The sequence below is a fragment of the Telopea speciosissima genome, chromosome 11 (assembly GCF_018873765.1).
Source record: "Telopea speciosissima isolate NSW1024214 ecotype Mountain lineage chromosome 11, Tspe_v1, whole genome shotgun sequence".
NCBI lineage: Eukaryota > Viridiplantae > Streptophyta > Magnoliopsida > Proteales > Proteaceae > Telopea > Telopea speciosissima.
This window is the reverse complement of record NC_057926.1, coordinates 39,225,153-39,245,849: the sequence shown is the minus strand read 5'-3', so window position 1 is coordinate 39,245,849 and position 20,697 is coordinate 39,225,153. Positions and strand designations below refer to the sequence as shown.

At 38.9% G+C, this 20,697-nt stretch overlaps 1 protein-coding gene across 2 annotated transcripts in view; it reads left to right on the top strand.

Annotated features, from left to right (window-relative positions):
- The window catches only part of LOC122645868, an 82,039-nt gene that overhangs the window by 7,611 nt on the left and 53,731 nt on the right, over positions 1-20,697 (top strand). For both annotated transcript variants that reach the window (XM_043839264.1, XM_043839265.1), the window contains exons 9-10: positions 11,590-11,688; positions 20,590-20,679. In XM_043839264.1, the coding sequence (XP_043695199.1) occupies positions 11,590-11,688; positions 20,590-20,679 (189 nt within the window). The remainder of the gene's footprint in view (positions 1-11,589; positions 11,689-20,589; positions 20,680-20,697) is intronic.

Below are 20,697 nucleotides of genomic sequence, written 5' to 3'. Positions count from 1 at the left end.
TGACATATACCCAGGGCTAATCTCTTCCAGATGGTGGATATTGGGTCCAACTACTTAATGTCCTTTGGTAGAACCTAATTACTGTTTATTTAAGGTGTGTTACGCTTCAAAAAAATATTTCCCATGTATCCTAAGCATATCTATATGTTTCTAAAGTGTTTCCATATTTATCTTTAGCGTATCTTGCATCTCTCCGATATGAATATATGATGTTCCCAGGCTGACACTGAGAGGGGGGGGGGTGAATCAGTGTTCAATAAAAATCTTCCCAAAATTGTCTTGACAAACCACACAACTGTCCCTGTAAACACCACCGGCTGGAGCACTCCATAATTACCAGCTACAGTTCACATACACCCCCAACCTCCAACCGAAAATGGTCTGGCCTACCTAGGGTGTATGCCCATCATGCAAAACAAAGGTACTCCAAATCCACAAGACAATGCACACAGATATATGTGGTTCGGCTTAAGCCTACATCCACGGGGTAATGCCCAACCCTGGGCTTCGTGTATTACCCAACACTCAACACAAATTACAATTTAACTGCAACAACAGTCCAGGAGCCCCTACTCCTGCTTCCAACAATGCCCCAACATTGTTAAGGGCTACAACCTCCCCTTACAATAGCAACAACTATGTAAGTAATTTTCACAAACACCTGTTGAGCATCAACTCAACAAGGCTTACAACTTGAGAAAATACAACCAAAACTACCATTCCCAAAAAAAACTATCACATGTAGCTCATGAAGTTCATCCCAACAAGCTCATAAGCTACTTACAATATAAAGGAAATGGTTTAGAGATTACCAAAGTGGACTAAGCGACTTGAAGTACTCCACCAATGCTCTTGGAAGGCTAAACTTTGAACAACCGATGCATAAACGCCGTCAATCTGACTTCCAAGTGAAGAAGAGCATCAAACTTCAATCAAGATCTCCATTAAAATCAAGTTCAAGCTTCTTCAACTCCTCACCTAAGCTCTCTCAAGCTTCTCCCACGTTTTTCCCCTTTTTTTTTGAGTCTTTTCTTCAAGTACTTTTGATGCAGGGACGTAGAGGGTATTTTGCTGAGAATTTTGATAGGTGGTTTACCCAAAATGGATATCGGACGGCCAAGATATGAAGCTTCAAAGATGGGCCAATGATAAAATTCCATTTGGAATCTTTTATGCACGTGTACCAAGCTTTGGCTAAGCATGGAATCAAGGGACCATGGAGGTGCACAGATTGTATTAAATGTGGACCGTCAGATTGGAGCAAGACAATGAGGTGCATTGATGGCCATAGATATGGTGTCAGAAGGGTCATTAGTCTTGTCACTATCACCAAGGCATGAACTAATGGATGCTCAAAGATTAGAATCTCAAGAGCGTACGTAGAACGCATCCCAAGCTTGTAGAGCTTTACAAAAAGTCAAGCTTCATAAAGAAGATGCCACTTTTCGGATTCCTAGAGGTTGGAATCAACTCATATCTTTTCACTTTATCCAACAACCAATAGGATTCCATTATATAGGATCTCCATAAAGGTAACAAAGCATTCATTTAATGCTTAGCTTTGTAACTTTCAAACAATTGCACATAACCCCTTCTTAGCTTTATGTCGTTTATGAATAAATCCTTAGCTTCCACTATCCATGTCACTGTAGACCAAACTCTTGATAAATTACAAATCAAACCCTTGAGACACAAAGTCACCAACTGAGAGTACATTTGAAAACTTGGCCAAAAATTTGGCTAAGTATGGGAGACTTTTATGCTATACTTTGCAAAGTGTAGCAAATACTCCAATTTTCATCTCCTATTGTCTACACCAATACCAAGCCACATCACTTCCACCTTATCACTGTCCGACCACTTGGCTGCCACCTCAGCCATGTTGGACACTCTTTGTGGGGTCCACAGTATGTGGGTCCCACCTCAATTTTCTCTCTTCTTTCTCTCTCCACTTTCTCTCTACTCAAAATAAGGAGGAATAGGCACATAAACACATGCCAACACACTACCATCACCTCAATGAGTACTGTCACTTGCTTATTAGCTGTGCCAAATTACCATTTTGCCCCTGAGAGATGTAAGAGGACTAAAATGCCCCTGAACACTTCTAAACACTTCCAAGAAAAACATCTCCTAATTTGTTTGCACTTGGTTGCCAACAATGACTACACCTTACAACTACTGCCAATGGACCAACAATCTCCCCCTTTGGAATTGTTGGCAACGACCACAAGGGCAGTCTCTCTCCCCCTTTGATAACAAATACAAAGGGTAACGGAACTCCCCCTTCATGAGAGCTCTCCTTGTATAGACTCAATCATAGGAGTGCCCACTGCATCTTCCTATCTTATGGAGAGTTGGTGTTCTATGCACACACTTCCTCCCCCTGCACCAATACCACCTAAGGTGGCGCATAAGTAACCATCCCAAGCTTATCTCGAAGCCTCTCAAAGTTGTCTTTTGGGAGTGGCTTGTTGAAGATGTCAGCTACTTGGTCAATTGTAGACACAAATTCCAATCTCACTGCATTCAATGTGACCTTTTCTTTCAAGAAATGATATCTAATATCAGTATGCTTGGTTCTTGAATGTTGCACAGGGTTCTTGGAAATGTTGATGGCACTCATATTGTCACACATAATAGTCACAGGTCCATCACTTGAAAGACCGAAATCTGAAATCTACCTTTACATCCACAATACTTGTGTACAACTAGCCGCTGTTGCAATATACTCGGCCTCAGCTGTAGAAAGTGAAACAGATTCTTGCTTTTTACTATGCCATGCCACCAAACTTTTTCCCAAAAAGAATGCATCACCACTAGTGCTTTTTCTGTCATCTATACTCCCAGCCCAATCTGCATCTGAAAATGTTGTAAGAGAGAAATTCTCAGTTTTTGGGTACCACAACCCATATTCCATTGTGCCTCTAATGTACCTGAAAACCTCTTAACTGCCAATAGATGTGTCTCCTTGGGATTGGACTGAAACCTTGCAACCAAACAAACTGACTGCATTATATCAGGTCGTGATGCTGTCAGATACAGTAAACTCCCAATTATTGACCTGTATTTTGTTTGATCCACTGAAGCTGACTCATCATTTAAACTCAGCTTACAACCAACAACCATGGGGGTACTTATTGGTTTGCTATCCTCCATCATAAATTTTCTTAACATCTCCTTGACATACTTTGTTTGGGAGATGAAGATGCCATTCTTCTTTTGATTTACTTGCAAACCCAAAAAGTAAGATAATTCCCCCAGCATGTACATTTCAAACTCCTTCTTCATCTTCTCTGCAAACTGTTGACATAGCTCATCACAATGACCCCCGAAGATGATGTCATCCACATATACCACAACCACCAACTGGCCACTGTCCTCTGTCCTCACATACAAGGTACTGTCAACCTTACCTTTCCTTAGTTCCAATTGATGCAGATATGTGTCTAACCTAGAGTACCATGCCCTTGGAGCCTGTTTCAAACCATAGAGTGCCTTCTTCAATTTACACACCTTGTTTGGGTCATCTCCCAGTTGAAATCCATCTGGTTGCTTAATATAAACTTCTTCTTCAAGATTGCCATTCAGAAATGCTGACTTGACATCCATTTGATAGACTTTGAAGCCCTTGTACACTGCCAATGCTAAAAACATCCTGATTGACTCCATCCTTGCAACAGGTGCAAATGTTTCATCAAAGTCTATCCCTTCCACCTGGGCATAGCCTTTGCAAACCAATCTGGCTTTGTTTCTCACAACCACTCCATCTTCATTCAACTTGTTTTTGAAGACCCATTTTGTGCCTATCACATTTTTCTCAGCTGGCCTAAAAATCAACTCCCATGTGTTCTTTTCAATTTGGTCCAGCTCTTCATGCATGGCTTTTACCCAATGTTCATCTCTCCAAGCTTCTTGAACATTTTTGGGTTCTACCTGTGATAGCAAAGAAAGAGCCGCAGTTCTTGCTTTTCTTCTAGTTTTTATTCCTTCATCAATATCTCCAATGATTTGGTGTGAGGGATGTATTTTTAGTCATTTATTGTCTTTAGGTCTACCATCCTTGTGAACTTCTGCTTCTGATTCTTGAATTTCTGAGTCAGTATCATCTTTCTTTTCTACCTCTGCCTCAACTGTTCCATCAACATCAATAGGCTCTTCAAAATCTGGTTCTAACTGTACTGACTTTGAGTTTGGTAGTGTCTCATCTACTTTCACATCTGAACTCTCAATCAGTTTGCACAGTCTTTTGTTGTAACACCTATATGCCTTACTTTTTGAAGAGTAACCCAAGAAAATTCCTTCATCTGCCCCGTCATCAAATTTTCCTAGGTTGTCATCCTTCCTTTTGATGTAACACTTGGAACCGAATACTCTAAAATACTTAACTGTAGCTTTTCTCCCAATCCATAGTTCACATGGAGTTTTGTTCTCATGAGGTCTCAAAGAACATCTATTTTGAATATAGACAGAGGTGAATACTGCTTCTTTCCAAAATTTTCTTGCAACATTGTTCTCAACTAGCATAGACCTTGCCATCTCTTGAACTGTTCTGTTCTTCCTCTCTACTACCCCATTTTGTTGAGGGGTTTTGGCTGCAGAATGTTGGATTCGAATTCCATTCTCATTGCAAAAGGCAGAAAATAAATTCCAGGTAAACTCCTTACCTTGATCTAACGTTAAGCATTTAATAGTTTTTCCAGTTTCATTCTCAACCCTCTTCTTGAACACTTTAAAAGCATCCAGAGCCTCGGTCTTTTCCTTGAGAAATGTAACCCATGTCATCCTTGAGTACTCATTAATAAACAGAATGAAGTATCTCTCACCTCCAGTGGCTTGGATTCTCATAGGACCACATAAATCTATGTGAATTAGGTCTAAAGGTTTGCTTGAGTGGTGCTCCTTGGGCTTGTAGGTTGCCCTGGTTTGCTTACCTTTTTGACATGAACTACACACATGATTTTTAGGAATTTTAATCCTTGGTAGGTCTCTAACTGCTTCACTTTTGCTGATTTTGGCCAAATTCTTAAAATTTAGGTGCCCAAGTCTTCGATGCCATAACCAATGTTCATCTTCTTGGTTTAATAAGCAATTGCTTTCAAATCTTTCATTAAGCACATACAAGTTCCTAGATGTTCTTGTACCTCTTGCCATTGTCTTTCCACTAGTTGCCTTCTTGATTACAAAACCCTCCTTTGTGAATATCACCCCATTTCCATCATCACAAATTTGACTTACACTAAGTAGGTTGTGTTTGAGTCCACTCACATACAAAACAATGTCTGACTTGATTTTGCTTTGACTTAAGTTGACTTGACCCTTTCCTTCAATTTTTGCACCATCATTATTGCCAAATCTCACTGAGCCACTGTCAACTTGTTCAAGACTTAGGAATCTTGCTTTGTCACCTGTCATATGGGAGGAACAACCATTATCCAAGATCCAAGGAGATAACCTACTGTGTGCTTTAAAAGCTGTCTGTACTACTAGAGATTTGTTGTTATCTCTCCTTTTTTCAACCCAAATAGCTTTCTCGGCCACACTAATAGGCTTGGGCTTTGGTTTCCCTCCTTTCTTCTTACCATTAACTTTTCTTCTTTGTTGTTGCTCTTGTTGGGGAAATCTTGCAATCCTTCTATTAGCTTGCATTTGAGAAGGAAGCAATGTGTTGCAATTTCTAGCAACATGACCCAACCTAAAGCATCTGTAGCACTTAACAGGTTCCTGTGCTAATGGTGCAAACATGTTTCTACTTGTAATTGTCATAGGCTTAATTAGTCTTCTACAATCTACCATCCTATGACCAAAGCTGTTGCAACCATAACAATAGCCATAGAAGTAGTTCTGTCTCTGCCAAGTGTTACCTAAATGTCCCATGTACCTCTGGTAATTAACTGTAGTGTAACCATCACTGTTAGTCTTCTTCTTAGCAGTCTTCTCAGATCTTGAACTCTTCTGTTTTTCCTTCACAAACCTCACAGGATTGTTTGCAGTTCCCTGTCCTTTTGTTTTAACAACACCAGATGTGTTGCATTTCTCATATCCAAGTCCAGTCTTGTTTTGTAGGGGTCTTTGGTAACTTAAGATTTCATCCAAGACATTACCTTCAACATTGTCAGTGGAATTATCTTTCACTTGAATGCTAACTTCCTTTCCCTTAGAACTCAACACTGAAGCTGGTGGAGATGAAGTAGCAGCTGTAAGATAATCCATCTTGCAAGTCTTTTCAAATTCAGATTTTAGAGATAATAATTGATCCTCCAATATAGCACACGCCTCAACTTTTGAAGTGAGATCAAGACTCATGTCATCATTTGTCTTGACTAGTTCTTCAATAGTAGACTTCAACTGGGTGATCTCTACTTGTGATTCTGCAAGGTTGCTTTGCAAATTCTTGTTCCTCTTTCTTTCTTTTTTAAGATCTGTTAAAGCATGAAATAGTTCAGCCTCAAGGTCACATTGACCTTCAAATTCCTCTTCTTCATCAGATTTTTCATAACTCTTGTGAGAGGTGTTGCTTCCGTAGACCATAAACAATGTTTCATATCTCTCATCTTCAGATTCTTCTTCATCTGATTCTTCCTCAGAAGTGCTATTGTCTTTCCTTGTCATCAAACTTTTTTTCTTGAAGTAGTTTTTCTTCCTAGTAACATACTTCTTCTTTTCCTTCTTTGGCTCACTTTCTTCTTCATCATCAGAGAGGTTGATTTTGCCTTTCTTAGGGCATTTTGAAGCAAAATGTCCTATACCACCGCAATTGAAACATTTCAAGGGAAGCTTTCCCTTGTACTTACTATGTCCCTTCTTCAACCTCTTAGCAAGGTAGGCAATCAACTCATCATTTGAGTCTTCAGAATCACTTCCTTCAGTTATTTTCAAACTCTTCATCTTGCTTAGAGTCTTGAAGGCTGCTTCTTTACTTATGGTTTTGGGCTTAACCATCCTCATCTCATAGGCTGTCAAATTTGCATGCAAGTCATTAAACTCAACTGATTTAGATTCCTTGATTCCTCAATGGCCGACACCTTGGCATTGTATACTTCAGGTACAGATCGAAGGATTTTCTTTACTACAACTGCATCTGTAATCTGCTCACCTAGGCCTCTGATGGAGTTGACAATTTCATTCACCCTGTTCATAAATACATCAATTGTCTCTTCTTCTATCTTTAGACTTTCAAACTGAGCCCTGTAGTGTTGTAGCTTTGCTTCTTTAATCCTTTCATCACCTTCATGTATACTTTGCAACTTGTCCCATATTTCCTTAGATGTTGCACAACCTACAACCCTTGCAAACTCATTTGTAGATAGAGAGCTATGGAGAGCATTCAGTGCCTTGGCATCATTTTCTAACTTCTTCATTTCAGATTCAACAACAATGTCTGTGGTAGGTGGAGTATAGCCATTCTTCACTGCTAGCCACACACCATAGCCAAGAGACTTTAAATATGCTTCCATCTTGATTTTCCAGAAGTTGTAAGTTGTAACTAGTGCCATCAAAGTACGGAATCCTACTACCATGTCCACTATGACTGTCATGTGAAGCCATATTGTCAATCTCTGTGTCAAATACCTAAAGCGGTAAAGCTTAACTCCCTGGGGAACCTGCTGCTCTGATACCACTTGATGTTCCCAGGCTGACACTAAGAGGGGGGGGGTGAATCAGTGTTCAATAAAAATCTTCCCAAAATTGTCTTGACAAACCACACAACTGTCCTTGTAAACACCACCGGCCGAAGCACTCCGTAATTACCGGCTACAGTTCACATACACCCCTAACCTCCAACCGAAAATGGTCTGGCCTACTTAGGGCGTATGCCTATCCTGCAAAACAAAGGTACTCCAAATCCACAAGACAATGCACACAGATATACGTGGTTCGGCTTAAGCCTACATCCACGGGGTAATGCCCAACCCTGGGCTTCGTGTATTACCCAACACTCAACACAAATTACAATTTGACTGCAACAACAGTCCAGGAGCCCCTACTCCTGCTTCCAATAATGCCCCAACACTGTTAAGGGCTACAACCCCCCCTTACAATAGCAACAACTATGTAAGTAATTTTCACAAACACCTGTTGAGCATCAACTCAACAAGGCTTACAACTTGAGAAAATACAACCAAAACTACCATTCCCAAAAAAAACTATCACATGTAGCTCATGAAGTTCATCCCAACAAGCTCATAAGCTACTTACAATTTAAAGGAAATGGTTTAGAGCTTACCAAAGTGGACTAAACGACTTGAAGTACTCCACCAATGCTCTTGGAAGGCTAAACTTTGAACAACCGATGCATAAATGCCGTCAATCTGACTTCCAAGTGAAGAAGAGCATCAAACTTCAATCAAGATCTCCATTAAAATCAAGTTCAAGCTTCTTCAACTCCTCACCTAAGCTCTCTCAAGCTTCTCCCACGTTTTTCCCCTTTTTTTTTGAGTCTTTTCTTTAAGTACTTTTGATGCAGGGACGTAGAGGGTATTTTGCTGAGAATTTTGATAGGTGATTTACCCAAAATGGATATCGGACGGCCAAGATATGAAGCTTCAAAGATGGGCCAATGATAAAATTCCATTTGGAATCTTTTATGCACATGTACCAAGCTTTAGCTAAGCATGGAATCAAGGGACCATGGAGGTGCACAGATTGTATTAAATGTGGACCGTCAGATTGGAGCAAGACAATGAGGTGCATTGATGGCCGTAGATATGGTGTCAGAAGGGTCATTAGTCTTGTCACTATCACCAAGGCATGAACCAATGGATGCTCAAAGATTAGAATCTCAAGAGCGTACGTAGAACGCATCCCAAGCTTGTAGAGCTTTACAAAAAGTCAAGCTTCATAAAGTAGATGCCACATTTCGGATTCCTAGAGGTTGGATTCAAGTCATATCTTTTCACTTTATCCAATAACCAATAGGATTCCATTATATAGGATCTCCATAAAGGTAACAAAGCATTCATTTAATGCTTAGCTTTGTAACTTTCAAACAATTGCACATAACCCCTTCTCAGAATCTCAGCTTTATGTCATTTATGAATGAATCCTTAGCTTCCACTATCCATGTCACTGTAGACCAAACTCTTGATAAATTACAAATCAAACCCCTGAGACACAAAGTCACCAACCGAGAGTACATTTGAAAACTTGGCCAAAAATTTGGTTAAGTATGGGAGACTTTTATGCTATACTTTGCAAAGTGTAGCAAATACTCCAATTTTCATCTCTTATTGTCTACACCAATACCAAGCCACATCACTTCCACCTTATCACTGTCCGACCACTTGGCTGCCACCTCAGCCATGTTGGACACTCTTTGTGGGGTCCACAGTATGTGGGTCCCACCTCAATTTTCTCTCTCCACTTTCTCTCTCCTCAAAATAAGGAGGAATAGGCACATAAACACATGCCAACACACTACCATCACCTCAATGAGTACTGTCACTTGCTTATTAGTTGTGCCAAATTACCATTTTGCCCCTGAGAGATGTAAGAGGACTAAAATGCCTCTGAACACTTCCAAACACTTCCAAGAAAAACATCTCCTAATTTGTTTGCACTTGGTTGCCAACAATGACAACACCTTACAACTACTGCCAATGGACCAACAATATATGATACAGTATGTCTCTTAAAATCACCCTTCCGATATGATACCCAATATAGAATACTTTAAACCTTGGGTAGAAGATTTAAATAATGTGTGTCCCATTTAGTGTTGTTTATGGAGTATCAATTGTCCACCTTGTGCATTGTGAATTTCCATGTGAGATTTAGTTGTGGTTCTTTCTCTTTTATGTAGTTCCTTTCATAAGAACAAAATGATTTATTGTTCTAATTGAGATTGTTGGAATTTGTTCCTTAAGAAGCAACTTGGGATTTTGGAGGATGACCCTCCTTGCCATAAGTCGGAACATCTGGAAAGGAATAAAAACTCGTGCGGCAATTCTTAGCCATTAAAAATTTGATCCTGGGTTGTACCTTTTTTCTCTTCTTGAACTTTGAATTAGTGAGGTTGCTTAGGGTAGTATAGAAACTTTGATTGCTTATGACAATTGTGTATGCATTACTGCAGGACAATGAGGAAGATTGGACCAATTAAGTTCAGTTATTGCATAGTACTAGTGCTTGATCTATGGACAAGAACACATTAGTATTTGAACTATAGGCAAGAATTCATTCAAAAGCTAGGTTTGAGATTTCGACAGGATAGGTCATTTTGACCCCTGTTGAAATCAAAATATTTCATCGAAATGGGTAAAATCTGTTGAAATGATCAAAATTTGGTAACTTCTGAGAAATGAAGGGAAATGAGTGGAAATACTAAGGGATGCCTAGTTAAGCATAAATACACATATATGAATGATTAGAATTACAGAAAAAAAAAAAAAACACCCAAAGTGTTAGTTTGGTTTCACACCCTATTTTTCTAGTATAAGCATTCAAACATTGCTGAAATCTATTAAAGAAAAAAAGCCAAGATGATAAGTTTTAAGAAATTGCATCTTTCTTGAAGTTTCAACCTAAATGTCTCTTTGCAATCTTATTAGGGGAGCTTATTTCCCTCATTTTGGCAGTTTCGACCACTTGATTTGAAATTGGTATTTATATGAATGAATGTGACATTTCGATTATTTCATTTCACTCATTTCGAAAAAATTCTGTATTCTTTGTATTTTGCATGCTATTTTGTTTTGAGGTCAATCAAAAGCTTTTCTTAAATGTTGTTGGCTTATATATATATATTTTTGCCAAGACACCTCAATATCTCTCTCTGAAAGCTTCCTTAATAATATTTGTTTTTCACTGACCATAAAAAGACAAATAGGAACTATATTTAACTCAACAAACCTTTGGCCCAACAATACATGTACTAATCTACTAGTGCACTGTATCTGGCGTCATATCTTTTGTTAAGTTGGAAAATCATATAAACGACTCTTATAGTGGAGTCATTAATCTCCATTGCTGATGACTAATTGAGTAAAAATTCTCTTTTGATTGCCTTATTGTGTCTCCAATTGCTGCTATCCTATGTACTACCGATGAATTTATTTATTTCCAGTTCTAGACTGTCTAGATTTGTTGTTCATTCGTCTCAAATTTCCTAATCTCACACACTTGTTTTACGTGTGTTTTCTTACCTTGAATTCTACTCCATAAGTACACGTAATTTCTTTCCTTCCATTTTGTAATAAAGGCAATGATTACAATTGATCTTTTGTTTAAAAGGATACTTTTGATTCATTGTTATTTCTTTAAAATCCCCATATTCATTTTCTGATTGACTATGCGCCTGTTTGCTGAATATTTTTCTTTTTCACATTCAACTAATATGTTTTGATGACATAAATGATGATTGGTTTCCTTGTGGTGAGTATGCATTTTGAAATTTAGTTTAACAATTACTATGCTAAGTAACAAAACCAATATGAGCCTTTAGTGCCGATTTTCTGGAGGAGCTACAAATGAAGGTTTCTTGCTTTTGTAAAAAAGTTAAATTGTTAATTTTTTTATGAGAAAAGTTCAATAAAAACTTGAGTTGTCTTGCCTGTTTTTTATTCAATGTTTTCCCTACTTCCGTGACAGAGTGTTGAAATTCAACTTGGGATGGCAATTCATAGTACCAAGGCCACACTAGCTGTGAAACGGAGACTTGCATGTGAGATGGTGAAGTACTGGGATCAGGTATCAGTTCAATATCCGTATCTTGAGATTTGTTGAGTTCGACAATTCACCATAGCATTATGTCATTAGGACATTTATATCCTTATTATAGAATGTTGATTTGTAATTGGTATGTACGTCATCCTGAGAATGAATGATCAGCACGTGTGCTTATCTCGTTTGTATCAGCATTTGAAGAAAGAGGGAAAAAGTTGATGCTGGACAAGGTGGATGGTTTATGGAAGGGTCATAGGATACTGGCCACTGGGTGAGATAAGAATGAGTCTCTTAGCTTGTTGTCAGTCTTTATGTCTCCCACTAATTGGTTGAGGTTGTAGAGTGTTCTTGGAGAATATCCCATGATAAACACTTAAACAGCGTCAAATAGCATTAAAAATGACCAAGAAGAAGGTGAGAATATTTGTAGCAGAATAATAGAAGAAATGACGAGAAGATAGGAAATGAGAAAGAATTCTTACCAAGGCCCTAAATTTACAGGAGAAAATGAATGTAAATCTAAAAATATAGTTTTAATAAACTTTTAAAACCAAGCATAGTTGTCAAGGTGTCTAGGTGACCCAAGGCGTTGGAGGGGGACCTAGACGCAAGGCGACACCAACAAGACGTCCAAGGTGCCCGCTAGGCGATCAAGGCACCTGGACGCCTAGCATAGTTGTTAAGGCGCCTAGGCGATGGAAGGTTAAAAACCAAGGTGACACAAGCAAGGTGAAAAGGCGTCGCCTAGGCGACACCAGAAATCAAGGCGAGAGCAAGGCGCCTGGACGCCTAGGCGACGCCTTGACAACTATGACGCCTAGGCATTGCCTTGACAACTATGAAACTAAGGATGAGTAATTTGATGTAGAGCAGTTCATCTGGGGTCATGATTTTTGGATCTGCTAACAGCTAATTTTTTATCAGCTGTAGTTTCTGTTATTCTGTTCATGGTGATGTTGTACAACAACAACAACAACAACAACAACAACAACATAGCCTTATCCCAACTAAATGGGGTTGGCCACATGGATCCTTTCTCTCCAACCAGTTCTATTTGAATTCAAACATGATACGCGGCCTAAGCTATGCATGTTTTTCTTCACCACTTCTCCTATGGTTATTTTAGGCCTGCCCCTGACTCTTTTAGTACCTTCAATCTGAATCAAATCACTCCTCTGTACTGTAGCATCCCTAGGCATTCGTTGAACATGGTCGTGCCACCTCAAATGACTCTCACATGGCTTATCATGAATTAGAGCTACACACAAATCAGCTCTGACATGGTCATTACTTACTTTATCCTTCCTAGTCTATTATCCACACCATAGTTCGAGAACTCGCGAGATCTCGGCGAGTTTCTTGGTTTTTTGAGGAACCGAGACGAGATGGGATACGATACAAAATAATACAAGATCTCGGTGACATCTTGGATCCGGGGTCAAGATCTCGGGTTGACCCATGGAAATGACCCATCTATTATGTATTTACTTTCCTAACTCGACAGAACTCGACATATCTCGGCGAAATCTCAGCAAGATCTCGGATCTCGGGTTGAGCCATGGAAATGACCCATCTACTATGTATTTACTTACCTAACTCGACTGAACTCTTATATGCTTGTTGTGGAGCACTATATGCAACATTACAGCAACACTATGTCATGGGAAGACTATGTGACACTAGTGGGGACTGATAACTTGATTCAAAGTCATTTTATGTGATGATAGTTGTAACACTGTTAAACAGTTTGATGTATCACTTTAACATTTCTAATTCTTATTTAAGTTGTTTAGCTATTAATTGAATGTGTTGCTTGCTTTCTATTACTAAATTATGTGTAGAGTTGGATATTTTAGTATGTCATCGCCTACTAACCTATGGTCCGAATTGATACTCATATTTAGACTTTGTTTTTGCAAAATCTGATAATGCCATTGTATTTAAATGGCCTAAAATAGGCCGAATACCAAGTTTCAAACCCAAACTAGGTCTAAAACCCACCGAGTTGAGGCTTCGAGTCGGAAAAAAAAAAAATGCACCAACTCAGTGAGATCTCGACTCTACTTGGTTTTTCCAAGGGCCGAGTTGGTACCGAGAACCGAGTTCTAGTACCTTGATCCACACATCTATGTCAATATCCTCATCCCCACTAAACTTAGTTTATCTATATGATGCTTCTTAACTGCCCAACATTCCACACTATACATCATAGCTGGTCGTATGATAGTCCTATAAAATTTTCTTTTATAGATCACACAACACTCTGGATGTACTTCTCCACTTCATTTATCCTATTTTAATCCTCTGGGCAACATCATCCTGTATATCACCTTCTTTATTTACTATTGAGCCCAGATATCTAAACTAATCACTTTGAGGGATCTTCCTCTCATCAATATTCACCATCTCATTAACTGTCCTAGTGTGGCTAAAGTTACATATTGTAAATAATGAAGGTAGAGAAGAGAAGAGATGAGGAGAGGAGAAGAAGAAGAAGAAGAAGTAGAAGAGAATGGAACAGCAACCGAAATCTTCTATCTATTGAATTAAGAAAGAGATACAAAATATATATTAGGGATAGGGCCAAATAAGGAAAAACAAAATATTAAAATAGACTCTTGGGATTAGCGCCTGGCGTTAATCCCGAGACCCACTAATGGGACTCCCACGATACTTCTAACATTCCCCCTCAAGCTGGAGCTTATATATCAATCATGCCCAGCTTTTTACAAATATAATCAATACACCTACTACCCAAAGATTTTGTAAACACATCTGCCAGCTGCTCTCCGGTTCTGACATGGCTTGGAAGAATTAGACCACTTTGCATCTTCTCACAAACAAAATGACAGTCAATCTCCATATGCTTTGTCCTCTCATGAAACGCAGGATTTGAAGCAATATGAACGGCTGCATGGGAACTGAGGTTTTAAAACCCAACTCAGAGAACAACTGTTGAATCCACATCAGCGCACAAGTCACATGAGCCATAGCTCGATATTCCGATTCAGCACTCGAACGAGCCACGAGATTTTGTTTCTTGCTTTTCCAAGAAAGAAGATTTCCTCCAACAAAAGTACATTATCCTGTAGTTGACCTCCTATCAACTGAAGATCCTGCCCAATCAACATCTGAAAAACCCTCAACTTGGTTATGACCATGATCCCGATATACTATTCCTCTACCCGGAGCCTTCTTGAGATATCATAACACCCGGATAACAATATCCCAGTGAGGAGTCTGAGGAGAAGAGAGAAACTGGCTCACCATACTAACAGGAAAAGCAATATCTGGTCGGATAACCGTTAAATAATTCAGCTTACCCACCAGTCTTCTATATCTTTCAGGATCATCAAGGACATCTCCCTCTTCAGCAGTTAGTTTTACATTGGGATCCATAGGAGAATCAATAGGCTTGGACCTAAGTATACCTGTCTCAGATAGAAAATCTAGATCATACTTCCTCTGCGACAGAAATACTCCTTTTTGGGAGAGAGCTACTTCAATTCCCAAAAAATACTTCAACCTCCCCAAATCCTTAGTCTGGAACTTCTGTTGGAGATAAGACTTAAAATCCACAATACCTGCTGGATCATCACCAGTGATAATAATTTCATCAACATATACAATAAGAAAAATCCTCACTACACTTGAATGTCTATAGAAGGAGTAGTCACCACCACACCTAGATAGACCAAACTCAAGAACCACCTCAGTAAACCGACCAAACCATGCACGAGGGGATTGTTTCAGCCCATACAGGGATTTTCTTAATCGACAAACCATATCAGACTCCACCTGAGCAACAAACCCGGGAGGTTGCTCCATATACACCTCTTCTTACAATGTACCATGCAAAAAGGCATTCTTGACATCGAGCTGAAACAAAGGCCAATGATGGGAGGCAGCAAGAGATATCAAAATACGAACAGAAGCAAGCTTGGCAGTAGGACTGAAAGCATACAATCTTTTTTCTACTTATTTTAAGGCCTTTTGATTCCAAAGTTGATCTCCATACCTCCAACTTGGTGTTAATCCCTACTTTTGTCTCATCCACCAAAACAATATCATCAACAAAAAGCATACACCAAGGATCCTCATCTTGTATGCCTTTGGTTAAATCATCCATGATAAGCACAAACAAATAGGAGCTTAAGGCTGATCCTTGATGTAACCTCATTGTAATTGAGAATTTACTACCTTGACCCTCCCCCACAGTTCTTATGCTAGTCACCATACCATCATACATATCTTTAATTATGTCCACATATTTAATGACACCCATCTCTTCTTTAGTATCTACCATATTAACTCTTTAGGGACTTTTTTGTAGGCTTTTTCTAGGTCAATAAAGACCATATGGATATCCTTCTTGCCCTCTCTATATCTTTCCACGAGTCTCCTATGTAAGAAAATAGCTTCTAACGTGGATCTTCCTGGCATAAAACCAAGTTGGTTATCCAAAATTGTAGTTTCCTTTCTTAGGTGGGTTTCAATAACTCTCTCCCATAGCTTCATCGTATGATTAATTAGTTTTATGCTTCTATAGTTATTGCAGCTTTGAATATCACCCTTGTTTTTGTAAATCGGTACCACAATCCTTCTCCTCCATTCATCTGACATTTTCTTTGTGCTCATAATCTTGTTAGACAGCTTGGTTAGACAAGATAAACCACATATTCCTAAGCTCTTTCACACTTCTATCTTGGCCTTGTCCGGGCTTAGGGCTTTGCCTACTTTCATCTTTCTTAAAGCTTCTTTTACTTCAAAAACCGTAATTTTGTGTATGTATCTACGCCATGTGGTGTCAAGTTGAGTAATGTGGCCTTTCGGGGTCCCTTTACTTGAAGAATCTTCATTAAGTAGGCTGTAGAAATACTTTTTCCATCTCTCCTGAATGTCCTCATCCCTAACCATGGTAATATTATATGTATCAAATTAGTTTACTAAACATATGGTTTGGTACCAATTATGACCTCGGATAGACATGCATAGTTTAGGTCTCGTACCATGTAATGACCTTGAATAGAGCCTTTTGGAAGGCAAGGATCCATGTAGCAAATCCCATTTAGCTGAGTTGCTCCTGATTTGCTAGGATGTGCCTCTTTCCTCTTACTTTCAACTTTCTTTTTTTTCATTTCTCATCTCATTTCCCGTCCCTCCTTTCCCTAGCTCTTCTTTACCCTTCTTTGTTTAGACCTCGGTTTCCCCCTGCCTTGTTTTGTTTGGATCCATGTAGGCAACCCCATTAAGTTGGGATAAGGCTGAGTTTGTTGTTGTTGTATGGTTTGGGTCTGGTTGAAAAAGTCCTTGGGTAGGGTGAAGAGTTCCTTAGTTTTAAGAGTCAATGGTCAGAAACTTGAGCGTCGAACTATGGAAATCCTAGTTATAACTTATAAGGTTTGGTAGGAAGCTATTGTACTCATTCATATATGTTAGAATATGTAATCCAGAATACCATGGGGGTATTCTGGTCCTTTTGGGGTAGTTTAATTGTTATTCATTAGGTATAGACTGCTGCTCTTATAGAATCAGCTAGTTAGGGGTATTTCTGTCCCCTTTGTAATTTCCCCAGGGCTTACCTATCAATGAAATTATTTTAGCCATTCTCTAATTCTCTCATTCTCTCATTCTCGGTTCTGCTAACATGGTATCAGAGCCTCCTAATCTGATCTAGGGTTACAGAACACCCTCATCACCATCGTTTCACTTTCTCCCTCCTTTTTCTCTCTCTGGGCTTCTCCTTCTGGTTTTGTGGTTCTCATCCTTCTAAGAGGGCAGCACTAAAGAGGTAATCCAATGATTTAGTTGCTGCCCTCCTCCCAATCTACATTTTTTTATAACCTAAATTCTTATTGATACTGCTGGAACCATAGCTGAGATATTGGAGCTTTCCAGAAATTTTTGAAGATCAGATTCCTCTCACTCATGAAGGCAGATCCTCCATTGTTGGAGCTTCCTATGCAACCATTCCCAGCACCTATCTACCTTCTTCCATCTACTCCCCTCTCCTTTCTTTTCCAGCCTTGATTCACCCAATCGATCTCACCTTTTCAGGGTTTTTCAAAACCCTGACTCCAATCGATTTTAAGGTTCCTCTTTTCAGTTGCTGCTGATTTTTGAGGGGTGATTCTCCACTACTATAAGGACCACTCGACCTCAATATTAGCCTCTTTCCAAGTGTTTGAAGACCCCTACCCCAATCGATCCTTATTTTCAGGGTTTTACAAAAACCCTAACACATATCGATTTTTGGGTTAGGGTTATTTGGTACCGCTGGAGTTTTTTGGAGTTGTTTCTACCATCAAGAGGGACAATTTACTTCATCAATACATGGCTTGAAGAAGTTCTATTTCATGTGATAGCTGTTACCCTATTTTTTTCTGCATTTTTTTTGTGTTTCTCCCTCTTGAAGATCAAGTCTCAATCACAAAAAGAGATTGGTTATTCGTATTGGAGATCCATTCAAGCAGCTGAGGACAGCATCTATTCCAAGGCATCATCAATCTTTCACAAGTCATCATCAATTTTTGAAGCCCCCTTCCCTACAATCGATCTCACCTACAAAACCCTGAAAAACCCGGACTATAATCGATCTTAGAGTTAGGGATGTCCTCTCTTGCTGATTTTTTTTTGGGGAGTTTTATCAACATTAGAGGAGTATTCGACCCAAATGTCAGCTTCATTCTTGGAGTATTTTTTGAAAAATTCAGGTTTCATCAATCCAACTGTCAACCTATATTTTTTCTGGTTCCTATGTGGTTGGCTGCATCAATTCCTATTGGGTCTGCTGAGTTCTTGTCTACTACTTGCTGGTTCTGTTGATTGGCTTTTGTAAGCTTGACTAGTTAACATGTTAATGCTGCCTTCATGAGGACTACTGCTGCCCTAGTCTTGGGACTGTGTCTGCCTAATATTGGAGATCGAAGTTTTTTCACCTTATTGAAGAATCGAATCTACTACCTTGGAGATCAGTTTCTATTTGGGATTACAACAGTTGTTCCATGGTTATTGGTTGCAACTATGAATCTATTCAATTGTGTGAAGCTTTTCTACAGATATCTTCATTAGTTCTATTCAGCATATGGGAGTTTATAGATTGGAGTTTTGCACACTGGTTCTTCCTTGTTTGAAGATTGATCAAGCCTTGAAGATTGGAGCCTTTCCTTGCTTCAAATCAGATCTGTTTTCTTATTTAGATCAGATCTGCAAATTGGAGTTTGGTGTTTCTCCTTTGCAGGAGTTTCCATCTAAGAAGTTTGTTTGATCGATTGAAGAAGGTTGGAAATTGATTTTGTGCATTGTTTTTTTTTTCCTCCTTGACTCTTTATCCCATTGCTTCTTCAATTACCCATATCCCATACCCTTACTTTGCTTTTCATTCCAAAACCACCCTTCCCATTAATACGTCACATTCCCACTTGTGTCCATTCCCCTATTTGACTACCTAATTGACCCTTAAAAATTCTGGTTTATTACCAGTTTGCCCTTTGGCTTGGATTTTATTTAAAAATGGATTCCAACCAAATTACAGCCATGCCATCCTTTTTCCAACTCCATTCCCTTTCAATAATTTTAATTCCCTTCATATCCCATACCTGTGGTATTTATCCATAGCACCTTTGGAAAATTCTGGAACATTATACTTTTGCCATTATCTCTTACATCATCTCTGTTATGTCCACGTGTACTACTACACGTGTGGGGGAGATTATGTACAATACACTTGCAGACATTGCAGAAGCAAAACTTGCAGGAACTTTTGTAGCAAAACATAAAAGACATTGCAGAAGCAGAACTTGCAGGAACTTTTGTGGCAAAACATAGAAGATCAGTTTTTTTACACCATCATTGCCATTGGTTACCTTTAGTTATTGGGTTGAACTTGCCGTAAGGGGGAGGTTGAAGTATTGAAGAGTATTGAAGATATTTGGTTGTTGCCTATTTGAGGACTTTCAGTTGGGTTGATACAGTTTTTTTCCACTACATGATTCAGTTTGTTTCCGCTACTTGCTGCCCTAGTTATTTAACTTCAAGATTTTATGTCACTATGACAATCTGAGATTCATCACTAGATAGCTATTGAAGATCGTAGAAAGCTACCTTTTTTAGAAGAAATTCCAGTCCCGGTTTGCTGATCATGTTTGTCTAGGTTTTGAAGATCAATTTTTTCAAGTTCTTGAAGGTTTACTTGGAAGCTTCGTTCATCTGTCAAGCTAGACTCTATTGCAACTATGTTTCTTCCCATTTTGTTCAAGTTGGGCATTAGTGTCTTATATGCGCCAGCTTGAGGGGGAGTGTAGCATTTTTTATTTTTTTCTTATTAGTTCAAGCTGGAGCTTCTTTTAGTATATGTATAATCTAGCTTGAGGGGGAGTGTTGGAATATGTAATCCAGAATGCAGTGGGGGTATTCTGGTCCTTTTGGGGTAGTTTAATTGTTATTCATTAGGTATAGACTGCTGCTCTTATAGAGTCAGCTAGTTAGGGGTATTTCTGTCCCCTTTGTAATTTTCCTTCTATTATAAATAGAGGGCTTACCTATCAATGAAATTATTCTAGCCATTCTCTAATTCTCTCATTCTCGGTTCTGCTAACAATATATGTAATAATGGGACTTGGAAATTGGTATTTCTTGGGACCTATGAAAGAGTTTCTGCCTTCTAGCACTAAACAAATTAATTTGTACATTATTGAGCAACTTTGTTGATCTTCTGGGTTTTCTTTGGTCTATGTTGTCATTTGCCAACTACAATCCTTTTTAATTTGGCTCTAACTGGAACTCTGTCCCAATGTTATCATTTAAACTTGATTGGCATTGTAAATTTGTAATGTTGCTAGTACGCATAGTTGTAAATTGAGATGTAATTATAGCATATATGGAAAACTTATTGCATTACTTTTTTTTTTTGCTATTTTCTTGTAGGCCCAATTTAACATTATGAACCTTCCATTAGCCAATGGATGGGGGGAAAAGCATAAGTTGTTTGTCAAGTGGAAGTACGTTGAAGCAAAGGTATATTTTTATTGCTTG